The sequence below is a fragment of the Mchenga conophoros genome, linkage group LG6 (genome assembly GCF_057382185.1).
Source record: "Mchenga conophoros isolate Kocher_MC1m ecotype Shallow Benthic linkage group LG6, M_conophoros_male_GT1.1, whole genome shotgun sequence".
NCBI lineage: Eukaryota > Metazoa > Chordata > Actinopteri > Cichliformes > Cichlidae > Mchenga > Mchenga conophoros.
In genome coordinates, this window is record NC_140531.1 from 7841029 (window position 1) to 7859322 (window position 18294).

At 41.5% G+C, this 18294-nt stretch overlaps 1 protein-coding gene across 1 annotated transcript in view; it reads left to right on the forward strand.

The window, feature by feature from the left end:
- Positions 1–18294, forward strand: part of cacna1ab (calcium channel, voltage-dependent, P/Q type, alpha 1A subunit, b) — a 107998-nt gene that overhangs the window by 85875 nt on the left and 3829 nt on the right. Inside the window, exons 38-45 of the mRNA XM_085276049.1 lie at positions 482–587; positions 904–1011; positions 4454–4557; positions 8145–8266; positions 9516–9651; positions 10914–11027; positions 13260–13295; positions 17139–17331. Of these exons, the coding sequence (XP_085132175.1) occupies positions 482–587; positions 904–1011; positions 4454–4557; positions 8145–8266; positions 9516–9651; positions 10914–11027; positions 13260–13295; positions 17139–17331 (919 nt within the window). The remainder of the gene's footprint in view (positions 1–481; positions 588–903; positions 1012–4453; positions 4558–8144; positions 8267–9515; positions 9652–10913; positions 11028–13259; positions 13296–17138; positions 17332–18294) is intronic.

An 18294-nucleotide genomic window follows, 5' to 3' on the forward strand; every position in this document is an offset into this window, starting at 1 on the left:
CTTCCTTGTGGTTCTCAGCTCTCACAGTTGCTTAGCAGCAGATGGCCCTCATTGGATATAGCTGTGCTGTTTCGTAGAGTATCACTGGAAAAAAAAAGAAACAGGAGACACTGGAACTCGACTATTCAACATTCTGTCATCACGTAAATGCTCTTGCACTTGCCAATGCAAAAAATTAGCAAAGCTGTGCAACAGACTTAACCCACGAATTCTCAAGAGTCACTCTATATGGCACACCTTTATCAGAGGATTCACTGACTCTACACCCAGGCATCTGTGCCTTAATTCTAATCTCTCTCAGGGAATATTGACTAAAACCTGGGCAAATCCGGTCCAGCTGGAATTGGCTGTAGTCTATGGAGCTCTCTCAACCCTGCCCCCAACCCCTCATCCCCTCCCCTTCCTGGAGGTTCAGGCACACCACAGTTCAGCAGGGACACATCCCTTTCTCATCCTCTCATCCCTGACTGGCTTTCCACAGAGGCTGCTGCGCATGGATCTACCGGTTGCTGATGACAGCACGGTGCATTTTAACTCCACGCTCATGGCTCTGATAAGGACAGCACTGGACATAAAGATTGCTAAGGGTATGGTATGAAGTACTGTGACACTTTGAGTCTCTTTCTTCACAGTTTCTGTCTCTTTCTCTTGAGAAGTATGTTTTAGATTATTGTAGCAAATATGACAAATTGCTAACAAATTACTTTTTTGTTTTTGGGTGAATGTTTGGATGCCTGAATGGATAAATATATTTCTTTTTGGATTTCATGCCATTGTGCCTCTCTTTTGGTCGGTACCTTGCTCTTTTTGTGTCTGGGGGCTCTTCACATGTGGTCGGACGTCTCCATGTGTCTACAAATGTTCAATGTGTGTGCATGGACGCTTTTGGTACATGCTACCCAGGTGGTGCAGATAAGCACCAGATGGATGCAGAGCTTAGAAAGGAGATGATGGCTATCTGGCCCAACCTATCGCAGAAGACACTGGACTTGCTGGTTACCCCTCACAAGGGTAAGTTGTAGGAAAACAGCACAAAGTGGTGTGTGTGTGTCCGATCACCAACTCACCAAGAGGAAAGCTTCTACCAGCCAGTGTCATTCACTGCTTTGCATCTCCTGATCGGGGAACAACAACAAAAAACACACACATTAACAGTACTTACACACATGCATAGATTTACAAATGTAAATTCTTTGCAAATGTTGCTCCAATACTTTGGGCCAGAGCAAAATAGTACGTGCATAAAGCCAGACTAATATCATCAATTGGGCGGTAAATTTAGATGGATGATGCCTCTTTGTCACACCGTGTCATTTGTGTTCAAGGTCAGTTATTTAATGAATCCAAATCCAGTTAACTTTACACTTTAGAAGTTTTCAAAGTTACTTCAAAGCCTTCACTGTACATGAGGTTGGGTCAAAATTTAGCACTTAATCAATTTGAATAATTTTAACTCCAGGTCCAGGAGAGAATAATTTGTGGCACTAAATCATTTGGTAACTGGGAAGTTTTACTTGTTTTCTGATCATTCACTGGGGAAAACTTCAAAATTGGGCATTTTGGATAAACTTGGTTAAAATGTTAATACAAAAGGTCTCTTTTTACCTCCTTGTAGGATTCTGTGTACATTTTCTACAGGACAACCAAAGTAAAAGTGTTGGACTATAATGACTAGCTCCAAAAAATTAGTATGTCGTCATCAACAACACCTCATACTAGCTGTCAAGCACGGTGGTGGAGTGATGATTTGGGATTTTTTTTACAGCAATGGGACCTGGGCACCTTGCACTCATTCAGTCCACCATGAACTCATTCAAATGTGAGGCTGTGTCTCCCACAGCTAAAGCTTGGCCCAACATACAGTAGGTCAGTGATTCCAAGCACAGAAACAAATCTACAATAGAAAAAGAAAAAGATCAAGGTGCTGCAATGAAGTCCAGACTGCAACCTGATTAAAATGCTGTGGAGAGTTAAATGAATGCCTGCAGACTTCAGTGAACAAAAGCAACAGTGGGCCAAAATTCCTCCACAACAATGTGAAAAACTGATTACTTGTACTTCGTCCTTGTGTTTTGGTATCAGGCTCAGCTTCTAGCTGTAACTCCTGTGTCACTGTAATCTGCTAATATAGCTTATGGCTCTGAAATGGAAGAGCATCATTAGTGCTCACATGTTCCATAATATAGTCTGGGCATATCACATTGATCAGATAAATTTAGTCCTGAAGATGGCTTTTGTTGTAAGTTGAATACGCAGAGGTTATCTCATAAAGACACAAGGGCTCAAATTCAGCAAACTAAGGGACCAACGTTTTGACTCACCCTCATGTAGTTGAAAAAGTGTTTATAGTAAAGTAAAATTTGATATGCCTTCACTAACTATACTTAAGTGATTGTACATAAAAAAGGTGGGAACTTTATTCAGCTTTCATTGATTTTAAATGGGATTACCCTTCAGATAACATGTACAGATACAGCATACCATACTTAGATTCACATGGGCACACAGACACATCACATAAGAGTAGAAACAGCAGGACACAAACCCACACCATGAAACTATCCACCCATTCAGTCATTCCTGTTATCAGGAGGTGCCTACTATAGAAGATCCTCTATAGAAGTCTTTTCACTACAGGAAGACTTTAGGATTAAACCTTTATACAAATGTAATGAATGTAAAGCCTGATTGGTTAAAAATAAGTTTATGAAAATGCATATAGTGCATGTTTACTTCTTAGTACTTGCATGGAATTGATTGAGATATAAGATATGTGTGGTCATATCTTATCACACATTAATATCAGTTTTAATGCTCGAAGACTTTTAGCCACGCCACTTTGAAAAGGGCGCCACAAGTATGCGGTGTAATCTAGTAATTCACAATGTTCACAGACAGTCGAAACAAAGCTCAATATTTTTCTGATTTTAAATATTTATGTGTTTCACCCAAACTCTGGGGATATGTATCCGGAGTTTTTGGAAAAAAATTGAGCTCCTTTTTTTCTCAGGGATCACTTGGCTGTGGTGTCCACGTTTCTTAATGAGGTGGCTGCCTAGTCCTAAGCCTTCATATTAATCTATAAGGAATTTCTTTTCCTTGTATGATAAGATGATAGCGAAATAATAAGAGCATGTCCTTTGAAAAGATATAAGAACAGCATCTGCCTGTGAAAAGACTACCAGCTTTGTTACTGTACTGTGTTGTGATATCGTATATGCCTGTAGTACACCAGCAAGTGAGCTTAACCTTGTTTCAGTTAAGGCTTCATTCGGGAATGTTTGCACAGTGGTTACTGATATTCTTCAAAAAAACAAAAAAATTTATTCGTTTGTTGAATGTTAAGTATTTTGATGAAGTAATACAGGTTCTTATTTGCCCTTAGAAAGTGCAATATAATTTTTTTTTAAAACATGACAAGCTACAGTGTTCATGAGCAAGATATAATTTAAGAACTGCCAGAAATGCTCCTTTAACATTTAAAGGTATTTGCTATGTGAACTTTCAGACTGTGTGCTTGCTCATAAATTTCTCCCAAGAATTCATTTGTTTTCATATTTGCCGGGATGGCTTTGTTCTGGGATCCTCCCACCCTGTAAAACGCATATGTGGAAATCCTAAGGTGGGAAGAACGCCAATAAAATCGAGAGCAGACATCATTGATAACAAACATTAGATAGGGTCAACATGACATTGATTAAGTCATAATGGAATGAAATGTAGAAGCTGGGGTGGAGGTGGGTTGCAAATCGGCTTGCAGTGGCAGCAGTAACTGTGTGCAGACTGAAGCAGTTTAAATAGATTTGGTCCCTATTCTCCCAACAAGAGCTCAAACTGTCCCACTGACATTCTGAAATGTATGAAAGCGGTCATGATACAACTCTTGGCTCAAACCATGAAATTGTCCCTGCTGCTGCCTTCTTGAGAAAAACGTCATCGCTCGATGATACGGGGACGTGCCCATCAGTCTAGAACAGGGTAAATCTGGGCTCATCAGACCACATTACCTTCTTTTATTGGTCCAGAGTCAAGTGTTTATGCTTCCTAGCAACACCCAAAGCTTTCCAGTTGCTTAAATGGTTGGTAAACTTTTAATGTATTTAATTTATATATTTGATTTATTTATCCACATACCAAAACTGCTGAAACTAAAGTTTTTCTTTGCTCAGAAGTATCAGTAACCTCTGATCAAATATTCTCGGCGTGTACCTCTGTCAGCTAAAGCTAGGAGCTCCTCAGCTCAGAAAAAGCAAATGCTGAGTATTTTGTTGACGTTACAGTTTTATTTATTTTTTAATGCTAAGCTAGGATGTCCAGCTGCTGGTGGATTATGCATGTTGTGTATTTCTCTGTCAGTGTTTGTGTCTTGTCCCCCACTCCCATCCCTCCCCCATGGCTCAGGGTCCCATCACACTCGGGTCTAATCTTGCAGGGTAACTTGTCATTTTCTCAGCAGCCACAGACTTGACGGTGGGCAAAATCTACGCTGCCATGATGATCATGGAGTACTACCGGCAGAGCAAGACGAAAAAGCTGCAGGCCCTGCGAGAGGAACAGGTAGACTCCAAGCCAGAGAAATATTCCAAATACCGAAAGACTTTTTTCTTTTTGTGTTCCTCCTCCTGGTCGTCTCTTGTTTGCCGTTCTTCTGCCAGATATGGATTTAAAAGAATAAGAAACATGTCTTATACATTTAAATCCTGTGCTGACTCCCAGCTACACTTCTGAGCACAGGTTACCTCCCTCTTGCACTGTACCGTCTCTTTAGCATGCTTCTAAAAATCTGCATACTTTTTCTAGTACCTTCTTGCTTTCTTGGCTAACCAAGAGATCAAGAAGCCTATTATTTTACAAAGCTTGCTAAAAGGGTTATTTTATATAATCTTTTCCAGACAGTTAGCAACTTGACCCTCCCCCACACTTTCACTTGTTTTGTTTGTTTTGTATCATGGATAATTTGAGCATGGTAAGGAGGATAAAGCATAACCAAAGGTTAAACTAAGGATTTTGTTGCTTGTAATCTTCTGAACAGTGATGATGATGATGATGATGATGATACCACATGGCCTTACCTTTGTTCCTTGTCAGTGCTCGTCCCCTTGTGTCAATGAATGCCTTTAAGATGCACTCGCTTGTGTGGAAACATCTCTCCACTTGTGCAATCGCTCCTAGATTTGCCCATGAAATGGTGTCAGGCTCATTCTTACTGACTCAGATGCATGTCTTGTCTCCAGATTTCCATTTTGTCGAATGAAGGAGTGCATTGGTGAATGGAGAGTATGTTGTTCCTTTCTCTTACCAACACTACATCATGTCAAAAACAGCGTGTGTCCTGAATGCAGGCTATCCCATCGGACTGAACGGACAGTTCGACACCAGCTCTCTCAACATCAGCAGTGCACGATGACTTTAACCATCTCGTCATCTCTACTTTATCTCGCCACTGCTTTCCTCTTTTCTGCTGCAGTCTTTGTTTTCATATTACCGTGCTGCTTTGAAGGAAGAATCCACCCACAATCTTCACGTGTATATTTAGAGAAGTCTTTTTTTTTTCTGTAGCATCAGGTTTGGATACCCAGTAGGGTTGGGCATTTGGTTTCACTTTTCAGTCATCCTATCATCCCCCTGCGGCATTACCCATAGCATTGCCACTGGGATCCTGCCGTTAAAGTAACACTATCCACCCTCTGTAATGTGCAATGTGTGGCCAATGCACACACAATAAAGGCACACAAGTGAAAAAGAAACACACGTGCCAGAAGTTAATTTTTCACATCCAGCATGATGGAACATTTTCACATTTACATAGAACGCTGATTTCTTCAGCAAACAGTAATTAGTGAACAGAACTGCCTGGATGTGGCTTTTCAGATTTAAGTGCTCCCTAGTGAAAGCTGCTTTCCTTAGTTTCTGAGCCAACAAGCCCACTTTTGGTTAACCCTCTAAGGCAGAGGTATAGAACTCCAGGCCTCTAGAGCTGGTGTTCTGCAGGTTTTAGACGTGTCCTTGATCCAACACAGCTGATTTAAATGGCTAAATTATCTCCTCAACATGTCTTGAAGTTCTCCAGAGGCTGGTAATGAACTAATCATTTGATTCAGGTGTTTTGACCCAGACTGAGATGTAAAACCTGCAGGACACCCGCTCTCGAGGCCTGGAGTTCCCTACCTCTGCTCTAAGGTCTAGCAGCACTGTACAATGAAAATGTGTGATCTTTGGGCTTTTGCAAAATGTTCTCCAAAGTCTTGAGGGGTTTTTTCTTCAAAACATATGGTTAATGGATAAGGTTACTTAACGTCAGTGATATCTTTGACCTCATCTAGATGCTGTACCTGTCGATCTATGTTCCCACCCTCACTTATGGCCACAAGCTGTGGTTAGTGACCCTGAAGAATGAGGTTGCACACACAGGCAGAGTACAGGTGCTGCTCCTCCACATTGAAAGGAGGCAGTTGAGGCAGAATGCTTCCTGATGGGTCCTCAGTGAGGCGTTCGGGTCGTGACGGCTTCCTGTTGTTGCTCAGACCCCAAATCAGAAAGAGAAAATAAGTAAAATTGACAAATATTTATTTTAGACCTAAAATGACTAATAAAAGAAGCTAAGGGTGGCTCCTTTCTTTAACAACTCATCTGTTTACCTCTTTGCCTCCATTCATTCCTGCTGTGCACATGTCAAGTGTGAAATGTCTTAGTCATTGTTTGTTATCGTTGTCTGTCAGTATTTTGTTGTTTTGTCTTTGTTGGCTACTTTGTTTCCTTGGCATGGATGTTGTCTGATGTCCCTTGTGCCCATCCTCCATGCCATCTGTGTCCTTCTGTCTTCTATTTATCCTTCCAGGAAGCTAGAGACTTTGACCTGTCAAGCTCTCCCTATTTGGTCAATCCAGGTTGATTGCCACCACGTTTCTCTAACCGAGACCCATTCTCTTCAGCCTGTGTTTCTTTGAATCTGCCTGCTCCCTTCTCTGTCTGCGGGGACGTTGAGGGAAGATTCCTGAGACCAGTGTCTCCCTGTGTAATCATTCTGTCATGGAAGCATTCATTCATACACACACAACTGCAGAAACATACTCAGTTGGAGCCAGAGGTGTTCAGTGTTTCTCTGTTTGTCATTATCCTATCCATCTAAACATTTCTACCATGAGTTTTGTCAGGATCCATCAGTGGCTCTGGTGCTAGAACAAAACTGTTCAGAGACAAACTTAAACAGTTTTTCTCCTTGACACTGGAAAAGACAGTTGGACAGGATCAAAAAACTTATGGCTTTTTTTTAAAGTGATATCTTTGTGACTTCATTCGTGAGAACAAACAGAAGTCATATCGGTTGTCTCTGTGTCTGACACAATCAGTATGACGTGTGTCCTGTGGCGAGCTTAGATAATGTCAGCATTTTTAAGCAGCTAACCAAAGCTGGCCATTATTAATGGTGCACATTGTAGCCGGACTTCCTGTCCAACAGATCAGCCTGATGTGTCTGAAGAGGTTTGAATTTGTTTCTGAGCAGCTCTTCAGTCATTTATCCTCCGGCCTTTAGCTTCCAGACCATGGAGGGACATGACATGGGCTCTCGCAGTCATGAACCATCAACGCTAAGCCACTCCAGAGAGGACTCTGTTGAAACAGGATCTCCTGAGAGTAAAACGGCTTGACCTTTGACCTGTCTGATGGAAGCAGAAGTTGCTTTTTAATACTGCTGGTTTAGGATCAGATTACTACTTCTCTTGAAATGGCATGTTACTCAAAACAACTTGGCAGATCAGTATATGATTTTTGAGTAAAATGTCTCTATATAGATATACTTTGTGAGTATGAGAACCTGGTCCAAGACCTGAGATTTAAGAGCAATCTTACCTCAAGGTAAAAGCTCCCCTCTGACACAGATCTGAGATCAGTTTTGCTACCCTGAATCTCTACCCAACATATCAGAGTTAACAGTGTCCCTTTAACACTTTCTGGGTAGCAAGCAGACTCCAGATCAAGTAGTCTTTGGGGAAACTTTACCTTGGATACCCACAGCCATGTGCTTGCTGATGGCGCCCCCGTGTGGGTGCATGCTGCGAGTGCATCCTGTGTTTGTGTCCTGTGTCTGCCCCCCTGAGTGTGCCTGATGCAAGCCTGCAGGCCATGTCGTGTATCTCACACAGAACCGAACGCCATTAATGTTTCAGCGCATGGAGCCGCCCTCTGAGGGAGGCGGCACGGACGGCCAGGGAGGCCAGGGCCAGAACGGCCTCTCCAGCACGCAGCTAGACAACATCAACAGCATGTGAGTAGAAAACGGGGGAAGCCCATACACACTGCAATGAGGCGCTTCAGACAGAAACGTCCAGTACAAATACATTAAGCATACAGTCGCATCCACACTGTAGATCAATTCAAAAAATCTGTTTGTTTGTTTTTTATTTTCCCCCCTTTTGTGCCAGTTCCATTCCAGCTAATGCCTTTAACACTGATTGTGAGCTATAGTGAGCTGAAAGGAAAGGTTTGAAAGTAAAAACAAGCAAAATGTGCTTCTTCTTTTTTTTTTGACCAGACCTTTTATGCCTTATTACAGTTTTTGTACATTTTTCACTATAATATTTTAGGAGCCATATTTAGAATATAAGGCATCATGTGACTTCTTGAAGGTTATCAAAACTCTTATTTAGTTTTTTCTCCTTATTTAAACTTTGAAAGATATTGATTATAAAACATGCCACAGTTAGGATGCTTCAAAGTTTGCTGGAATTCTGATAACTTTATCATTATTCTCTTATTAAAGACTTATTAAAGTCTTTGCAGAGAAAGATGGTGCCACTAGCTCGCACCAGCTCATCCACAGCACCTCAGCTGAATCTCATGCTTCTCTTTTTTTAAATCATATCATCACATCAAACAAAATAATATACTGATGTTTTACTGTGATTGAGAAGTTTGAGGTAAAGAAACCCTAATCCTTAAAACAAACCTCTGACAAATATACACTGTGATCTCTGTAACATAGTTATTTTTCAGTTAATTATGATATTAGTTTTTCCTCAAGTGTAGATTAAAATGTAATTTTGTTTTCATTTTCATTTCCAAACCTTGGATTTTAAATGTAGTGTAAACATAAATCAGATCAGATACAGAAAAAGTACAAGCGCTGTTTATCAAGACATGAGTATAAGGTCTTGATGCCAGGTCTCTCTTGGAAATGAGATTTTTAATCTCAATGAGATTTTTTACCTGGATAAATAAAGGATTAATAAATAAGCAACAATATGATAATTATAGTATCTGTAATCATGTTACCATGCTAAGATTAAAATTAAGCTTGAAGTACAGCTCCTGTTTAGACGGACTCTATAAATCAGTAAACAGGTCAATAGTAGCCGACATATTGATCCCACTCTAAATTAATTCCTTGGTCTTCTGCAAATTCGGTGTTGTTGCATTAAGGATTACTGAAAAATTACAGTATCCCTAGCATTCCAATAATATTCATATTTATGTTTGTGTGTGTGTGTGTGTGTGTGTGTGTGTGTGGGTGCCAGACCTCCTGAGGGTGGCATGACTGAGAGCCAGTCATGGGTGACGGCCAAAGCCCAGGAAATGTTCCAAAAGACGGGTAACTGGAGCCCGGACAGACCCTACCCCGACGACCTCCACGACAACCGTCACAACCCCCAGGTATAATGACACCGAAGTCTAAACCCAACCAGTCCCTGCTTCCACACTGGTCTAGTAATATCTGTGGACATAATAGAGAAGGGAAGAAACTGCAATCCCAACTCAACAACCTACTTCTGCAGGGTTTTTCAGTTTGTGTAGCTACTCAGTGACCCTACTTGCTATTACGTTTTTCTAAAGCATCTAACATGTAAAACTTCCTGCTAAATAAATACAGTTCAAAACATTTCAGAGGGTTTTTCTCCACTTCAGTGTCCGCTGCTAATTCAAAGCTGAAACGATCTTATATTAACCTGTAAAAATGTTCAGAGCTCTACATTGTAAAGTGAAAAGCGCAGCTTTCTAAAGAGAGCAGTTAAAGACAGGTAAGGTGTGTCATTAACCTCCTGGTTTCCTTTGCTCCTTGGCGAGCATTTTATTTAGAAATGTCTTTTTGTAATTATCTAAGCACACAAGTGGATGGATAGGCATCTAAGCCATGGAAGACACCTTTACAGACCTGGACTTTTGCACTTAATCAGCTCCTTCATTCCTGCCGTTTCGATGTTGCTGCTGTTACTCCGCAGGCACAACAGCAGTCTTTTTCTTTTTCCAGATGTGCCCATTTTTCTCCTTTCATTCTCTTTCTCCATCTTCCTCCCCCTAGTCCATGTTCCCCCGGCCTTATTCTCTCAGTCTGACCATCTTCCTCTCCCTTGAGTTTTCCTGTTTCCTCTCCAACCTCCTCTCGAGTCAGTGGCTTAAAGTTTACAGATGTGTTTTGTGACCTACACCTTTTCCTCCCCACTATTCCTTTACTTCCGCTTGTCTGTTGGGGTGCTCCTACTCCCCAGTGCCTCGTCTCCCTTCTGAATCCCATGACGGCTGCACAAAGACGAAATGTGAATTACAAGTTGTGTAAGTTGGCTGTTGAGCTCTTGAGAGGCTCCAGTTTTCAGAGGGTTGGCAGCTTGATATTAAAATAGTTTTCCAGTGATTCCAAAGAAGTATTTCCTTGTTGGATTTTGGATCTAAATATATTATGGTTATGTGGTTTTATAGTTTATAAGCTGACCTAATCCATCCCCACACTAAATTTATGCAGCTTGTTGCATAAATTGTCCTATTATTCGTCCTGCAATTGAAAAAAAAGAAAACTAATATCATATGAATAATCCTATCCTTGTAACTCATTAACATCATGTCATGCCCCTCGCTCGATTGGTCAGTGAGTCTCCCCCTCAGCAGACAGTGGTCACGCCCCCTCTCATTGTGTTTTACAGACGGTAGAGATGAGGGAGATGGGGCGGGACGGGTACTCCGACACTGAGCCCTATCACCCAATGGATGGGCATGGGCGGACCCTCTCCATGCCCCGCCTCTCGGCAGACAACCAAGTGAGCACCTTCATCTCACCATCACTCACTGTCATCCTCACTCTCTCACATTATGCCTGACAGCTGAAGTGAATTGGAAAAGCTTCTCTCTGCATCCTAAAACAAATAAAAAGGAACGAGTCTGACATCATCTAAAACCTTCTCGTTCGAATAATAATTTTTCATATTTCTTAAAGCATTTCAGGTAACTCTGGGTCTCTGAATGAGACGTGCCACTTAGGATGCAATGTCAGGACAGGAGACTGCTGTAAATTCACTTCCCTCTGTCTCGTTTCCCTTCCCTCCTCTTTTTCCACCCATCCTCTAACCAGCACTGCCTCCCTTTCACCCTTCACTCCTCCAGCAGCTGACCCATCACTGCTCATCTCCAAGCTCCATCTCTGAGCAGCACTGCAGAATGTAAAACTGGGTCTGAAGGCTGGATCAGTGTCCTAGATATGTATATTAATATACATCTAGAAGACCTGTGTGTAGAGAATATTTAACCCCTCCCCTGTCACTGCTCCCCGCTCCATTTCCATTGAATCCTTGGTGTGTCTGTCCCGTGTGAACTGTGGCCAGAGTCACTCTTCAGCTGCGAAATAAATAAAACTCAGCGTCTGCAACACTTAAAGGGAAACAAAGCACACGGTTGTTGACGTGAAAGTTACACATAAAGTGGGTCATCCGTTCATTATACTGGGCCATGACTGACAGGATGAAGAGCATGATCTCAGCTACCCACGCTGTCACTGAAGTGAAGCTGTGGCGTGTATGATGATGGGTGCACGCATGTAAGGCATGCCTTTTTTTAACTGACAAAACTTTGACAAAAAGAAAAAAGATTCGATACATCTGCAGATCAGGTTTGTGTATCCTCACTTAATTGTGGCACACAAATCCATTCCAACAGAGAGCTTTTCCAGCACTCCACAGTCGGAGGTGTGTTAGCTAAACCTGTCACGCCAAGGCAGGTGTTGCAATAGTTCAGTAAGGATCTAATTAAATAACGCAATAAATCTGCTTTTTACTTTAAAGAAGGATTATTGAAACTCAGTTAATCAAACATTTCAGCACATGTCACATACAGCACTTGTGGACCTACGTACTTACTTTGAAGCCTCTGGCTGCAGTTACACACACACCAACACATTCATGTCCACAGCATTTCACTGCATCACGTCATGTTGCTCTCACTTTGGTATGTTGGTTCCTTCATAAGGCTTTTCTGTCCGAGCAGTTGGAGTAAACAGCAGGATTGTGTACATAATAAAAAATCAGCTTATACCTTTTTACTTACGTTTTTGTGGAAGCACTTATTAAATGTAACGTTACAATAAAGCTAACGGTTATCACCTTACCCTCACATTGTTGTACAGTTATCCAATGGCTGTGATTTATTGTACTGTATTGTCTTAGATGCTTTTCATATTTAGTATCTGCGCACCAGTATGCACTCATTAAAGCAAACACTGCCTGACCCAGGTCTGTTACCTATACATTTGAACATTGCTAAGTCTTCAACTCTGAAAAATAGAGTTGAGGTTTAGTGTAGTTTAATATGACGCTGCTTTGAAACGAAAAATGTCTCTATAATCGTAAAGTATCCAGAAACTACGGAAAGCTAGCTCGTTCTGTAGAAAATATCCTGTGCGTGTATCTGTGAGTGTGTATCTGTGTTTAAGCGTGTGTGTTGTGTAAACAGTATACATGTGCGTCTGTACACTGTTACTTACTGTATTCTAACACTGCTCTGCCTTCCAGAGTGCTCGTGCTATTTCGGTAAGTGTGTGTGTGTGTGTTTGTGTGTGTGTGTGTGGGGGGGGGGGGGGGGGATGTCCTCTGTCTCCTCTTGCTCGCCCGCAGATCTCTTGGCTCTGATGTGTGCTGCGCGCTAGACATCCTGAAATTAACTGAACTCTCTCTTTCTCTCTTTCTCCTGTCTCTGCACCCCAACTCCTCCTTCATTTCTTCCTTTATATCATTTTATTGTATTTCATTTTTCATCCTCCTGTGTTTTTGTCCGACATCCTCATCTGTCCTCTTCAAAAAACAAATCCTCTCTTTCTCTCCTCCACAAATCACTGTCTTATCCTGTTATCGATTTCTCTCTCTCTCCATCCTTTTTTCTCCTCGGGTCCTGGTGGCTATGCTACGTCGGGCCTGTGCTCTGTGTGCGTGTGTGTGTACGTGCGTGTGCGTGCTACACTGCTCTGCTATACGTTATCATCTCTGTGTTCGCCTGCTCTGCAGCGGAGGAGACACAGGCCTCGCGGAAATAACCTCAGTGTATGTACCTCTTGCTCTATCTCCATCTGCCCTCTCCCCCGCTCGTTTCCTCTGTCTCTCTCTGACGGTCTGTCTTTCCAAACTGGATCTGCAGCAGATTGTAGTTTTGCTGGTCATTTCGCCCCACATCAGGTGCCATATGGGTGGAGCTGAACAGCAGTGAAACAGTTCGACTCGCCATTCGGTGTCAAAGAAACTGCCCCTGCCCTGGTATTCAGGGCAGTTTGCATTTCCAAATCCTTTTCATTTTAGCAAAATTTTCAGCACTCTGTGTGGCCGACATTTGTTCTTCAACAGCCATTCAGAGTGTTCACGGGCCATGATTGAGTTTTCAATCAAACACTGAGATGGAACCAAGTGGGTCAGTCGGTTGAATGGAAATTCAAAACCTCTTCTGCTCATTCACCAAATATTCCAGTGTTTCCAGAGTGGCTGCACACTCAAGTGTTCTGAGCAAAGGGTATTCATCTCTTGGACAGAAACTCAGCGATTTTCCCAAATTTCAGATAAATCAAACGTCTATCTAGTTTTCAAAAGCCACCATTTTAAGTGCTGTGCCACACTTTTGTGTTCATGTCTGTAGACACAATATGAAAGTCAGCATCAAGCAGGAATTTTATGCCTTTTTAAAAGAAATCTCTGTGTTGTCTGCATATAGTCTTTTGTGGTAATGGGTTGTGTTCTCCTTCATTGATGCACCTTTAGAAAAAGTCAACCTCTATTACATTAATGCAGTGAACCCCACCCATCTGGCACTCGAGCCTCTTTGATTCAGCTTTGACCTAATTGTCACTGTTCAGATCTACTTTGATCAGGCCTTCTCCTCTGTCTTCCTCTTCTGTCGGCTTTTCTTTGAGCTATCTGAGTCTCTCTTTTTCTTCTTCCTTTTTCTCTCTCGAGTTTGCTCATGTTGAGCTCGCTCTGCGCTCCATTGTTTTCACTCCCTGTGAGAGTTTCACAGGAGTTCAGCTCGTACGCAGCGTCTGTGTGTGCTCGTCTGTGTGTGTCTATTACCTGTGCATTTGAATCCTTTGCATCACTGCAGACCGGGTCAACAGTGTATGATGAAAAGCATGGACTGCCCTGATATGTGACTGTTGGCCAGTACCGGGGATAGGCAGGGTGCCGGCATGTCATTACTCATGCATGACGTGGCAAAGTCTCACTGTGGATGCGAGAGAAAGTGGTGTGCCAATGAGGCAAGGCGTTGCTTTAGTCAAAGCCTGATGTTCAGTAGCATAAAAGGTGGCATGAAAGGCAGAGTGTGATGCTCATGATGTAGCTGCGTTGTGTTCAGCACCTTACATTAAGTTGCTTTCAATTCAAAATTAACAGTATAACTAGGGATGAAACAAAAATGAAAAACTGAAAGAAACCTGCCTGATGAGGCGTTAATGGACTAGTTTACTGAGAGCTTGGATGTCTACAAGAATGTGAGTCAACTGCTCTCAAAAGGTATACAATAAGACCACAGAAGAGACTGATAAACTAACTAAAAACCAGGGAAGACTAGTCAAATCTGGCAAGTCGGATCGGTAGTGACTAAATATTGTTATTCTAGCCAAAAAAGTACCATCTCACAAAAACACACTCCAGTGCTGATTGTTCTCAGTCAGAATTTTCAGAACATTCCCTAAAACTCTGCTTTGACAGTCTGACTCTTGGGACATATTCTTGGGGAACAACCTTTTAAATTAAAAGAAAAAAGACAGATATACTCCTGATCATGCTCCTCACCTAATGTGCCGTCTTCAGATTTGGACACAGCTGGACTCTTCCACTCAAAAGTTCTGTTTGGTCTCTGGATTATAGCCAGAAATCTTGCTCTCACAAAGGGTGGAGCTCCTCTACGTCGAGGGTGGGTCAGTTTGACACAGAGTTTGATCCTCTCTGTGAAACTTGAAGATCCATGTTGAAAACAATGAAAGTGGCAGCAGGTAAAGTTTCTGCGATTTATGGGTGTAGCAATGCAACTTTTTGATATTAGCTTTGGCCTTTGTAGTGTCCAAATAATGGGGGAAAAGAATATAACTTTGTAAATATCTAATGGTTTTTAATGATATTTATTTATTCTTCAATAAAACATTACTTTACAAAATGCTGTTTTGTCAAACTCATCAATTTAAAATGGAGAAATGAGGCTTTTTGTCAAAATAAACTATTCGAAGTCCGACACAAGTTTTTCTCTGTGTGTGTGTGTGTGTGTGTGTGTGTGTGTGTGTGTGTGTGTGTGTGTGTGTGTGTGGGTGGATTAAGGGTGTACACATTTCTGTACTGCCAGCTACTCAGAGAACATGCATGGCTTGTGTACAGACTGCTGTAAGTGGTGACATTCGTCTCAGGGCGGAGAATCCTCCTGTGTTTGTCTTTGTCTGGCCTGCTGCTTGCAGACTGACCTGCTTTATCATCGAGTTAATGTGAGGCTTTGTGGGGGTTCACAGTGTGGGCAGGGTCTTTTTCCTGATCAGAGAAGCCTGACAATGAACCCAGCAGGAAAATCATGTAGAACTGGTCCCAGTATATATGTTGTAGGTCACATTTCAGCTGTGAGTAGATGAGATGAGTAGATGAGCCTTCATGGTGAGCAGGAAGTAAATCACATCACCAGCTCACTTTTGATATTTGTTTATTATTTTGTTTATTCAAACAGACAGTGGACAGTGAAACATTTTGTCTCGTAGTTTTTTTAGTGTAGGATTTTCCTGTTGAGTTCTTGAAGAGCTTTTGCTCTGGCTCAGAGCGCCTAGAATGATGGATTGTCTTATCCGCAGAGTGTCCATATTTGATTTATATTCGATCATACTTAGAAAGAAAGTATGCATGTAGTGAGAAACAAGATCAGTCTTTGAATAAGATGTAACCCTTGCTGCTCTATTGTCAGATTGGCGTAATGTTTTCTTCCCACACCATCTTTGCATCATTCTCATTAATGATGAGGACTAAGGCTCTCCTTACCATGTGTTTCATACCTCTGGCATGACATTTATGTCATCCAGCTAATTATAATATGCCAGTTTGAAAAGCAAAAGTTACATAAAATCTGTTCTTTTTCATGGCTATAAATATATACACATTTTTTAAGAAATGCCAAGTAATGTGGAATTTTCAGTTTTGCATTTTGTGTTTTTAATTATAAATCAAACCATAAAAAGACTGTCTGGTATCTCAACCCGAGTTTCATGTAAATGAAATATGGCTGCTGTGGGGAAAAGCAATATAGCTCCTCTGTGCATGTGAGGCATGGTTTCTAAAGCTCAACCTCATGCTTGTTCTCTGTCGCGCTACCCTTTTCTCCTCTCCCTGTGAGTTCCCTGTTTATATCTGTGCGTTTCATATCACCATATTTTGGTGAAGAGGCATGGTGTCACATGTTGTTTCATACTTAGACTTAATACTAAGGGATTTCAGGTCCTTTCCTTCAAGTTACATGAATGCTAATGCCGTTAGCTGGGGTCAGATTAGGCTATTCAGAAATCATATTTAGATCTGTATAGGTCACCACACACTACAGCACACAAGCCAAATATTCATATTATCAAATCAAACTGCACCTTCTGAAATCCTGAATTGCCGTCTTGTTCTGAACCACCACGCATCTAAATCAAGAGTTGGCATTGGATCATAAAGCACTTATACGCCCAATACCATAATGTTATATACTCAGCAAAAGTCACTGAAGTGACTGGTGTCCTTCTCAGACATGAGGACGGACTCCACTCCAGCAGTCCAAGGCCTTAAATCTCACTTCTTTTTATCTTTCTCTCCCCTACCTTATGATTTCTCTATCTGCCTCTATCTCCCTCTTCTGTATTTTCTTCTACTCTGCCTCCTTTATCCTCGCAGACCATTACTGACACAAGTCCGATGCGTCGCTCCACGTCCAGCCTAGTTCATGGGCGTACAGGCAGGGGCGTGAGGCTGGACGACTACTCGCTGGAGAGGGTGGTGTCTGAGGAGGGGAGACATGGAGGACGCAGGGACAGAAGCCACCGCACCTCGCAGCGCTCCCTGACCAGATACACCGACGCGGACACGGGTGAGTAACTCAGAATGGTTATTTCCTTTGAAATCAGACCAACATCTGCACCAGTGTTCAGTTCACCAAAGAAAGATGAGCCATAAATCTCAGTGTGAGAGCAGTGCATCGTCTGCGTACAGATGGTGTGGCTAAGCTGACGGGTGTTTTGATTGCTGTGGTCAGACTGTCATGTTTAACACCATGAGAAGATCCCTAAAACTGTAACTTTCCATATTTGAGGGCTAGTGTTAAAATTAAATAATGTAAATTGGTTGTACAATTGGCATCACGGACAATCACAAATATAGGGCAAGTTTGTTGTGGCTGTTCATGAGCATTTGACTTATTTGTTGATTTAACTTTGCTTTTATATGAAAAATAAACTGTGGCTTGGAAATAAGTAGACAAAATCATAAGACTTCACAGTTAATTTGGAAAATATGTTATTGTCATTTCATTCAAGCACAGGTTGTGCTTTGGAAGAAAGGAGTTTTCTCATGTCACCAAGTCTCTTTACACAAGGAGAAACTTAAGTCTTGATAACAGGCTACCATTTGTATTAGTATGTGGCATTTTATGCTAAGCTATACTACATCATAGATGGTTTAGCTGAAAAATAGAAAATTCTACCTCGCATGCTAAACTTTAGCATGTTAGCCATGTTAGCATAAGAAACGTTTGTTTGACCAGTAGACTGAATAAAAAAAAATACCCATTGGTTTGTGATTTGTGACACTATGAGAAATCAATTATTATTTAAGGCTGTCATTGATGTAACAATATTTGTTAGTAACATTAGCTTGGTTAGCAAGATGTATTCAGAGACTAGGTGCTTATTAATGTTGAAATACAAATAATGTATTAGAATATCTACTCAAAAAAATTGTAACATAGACTTCTTGTAATATATATGCTAGTACACATAACCCCAACTGCAAAATAAGTGAGTTAAAAATGCTACAAAAGACACATAAGCAGTCA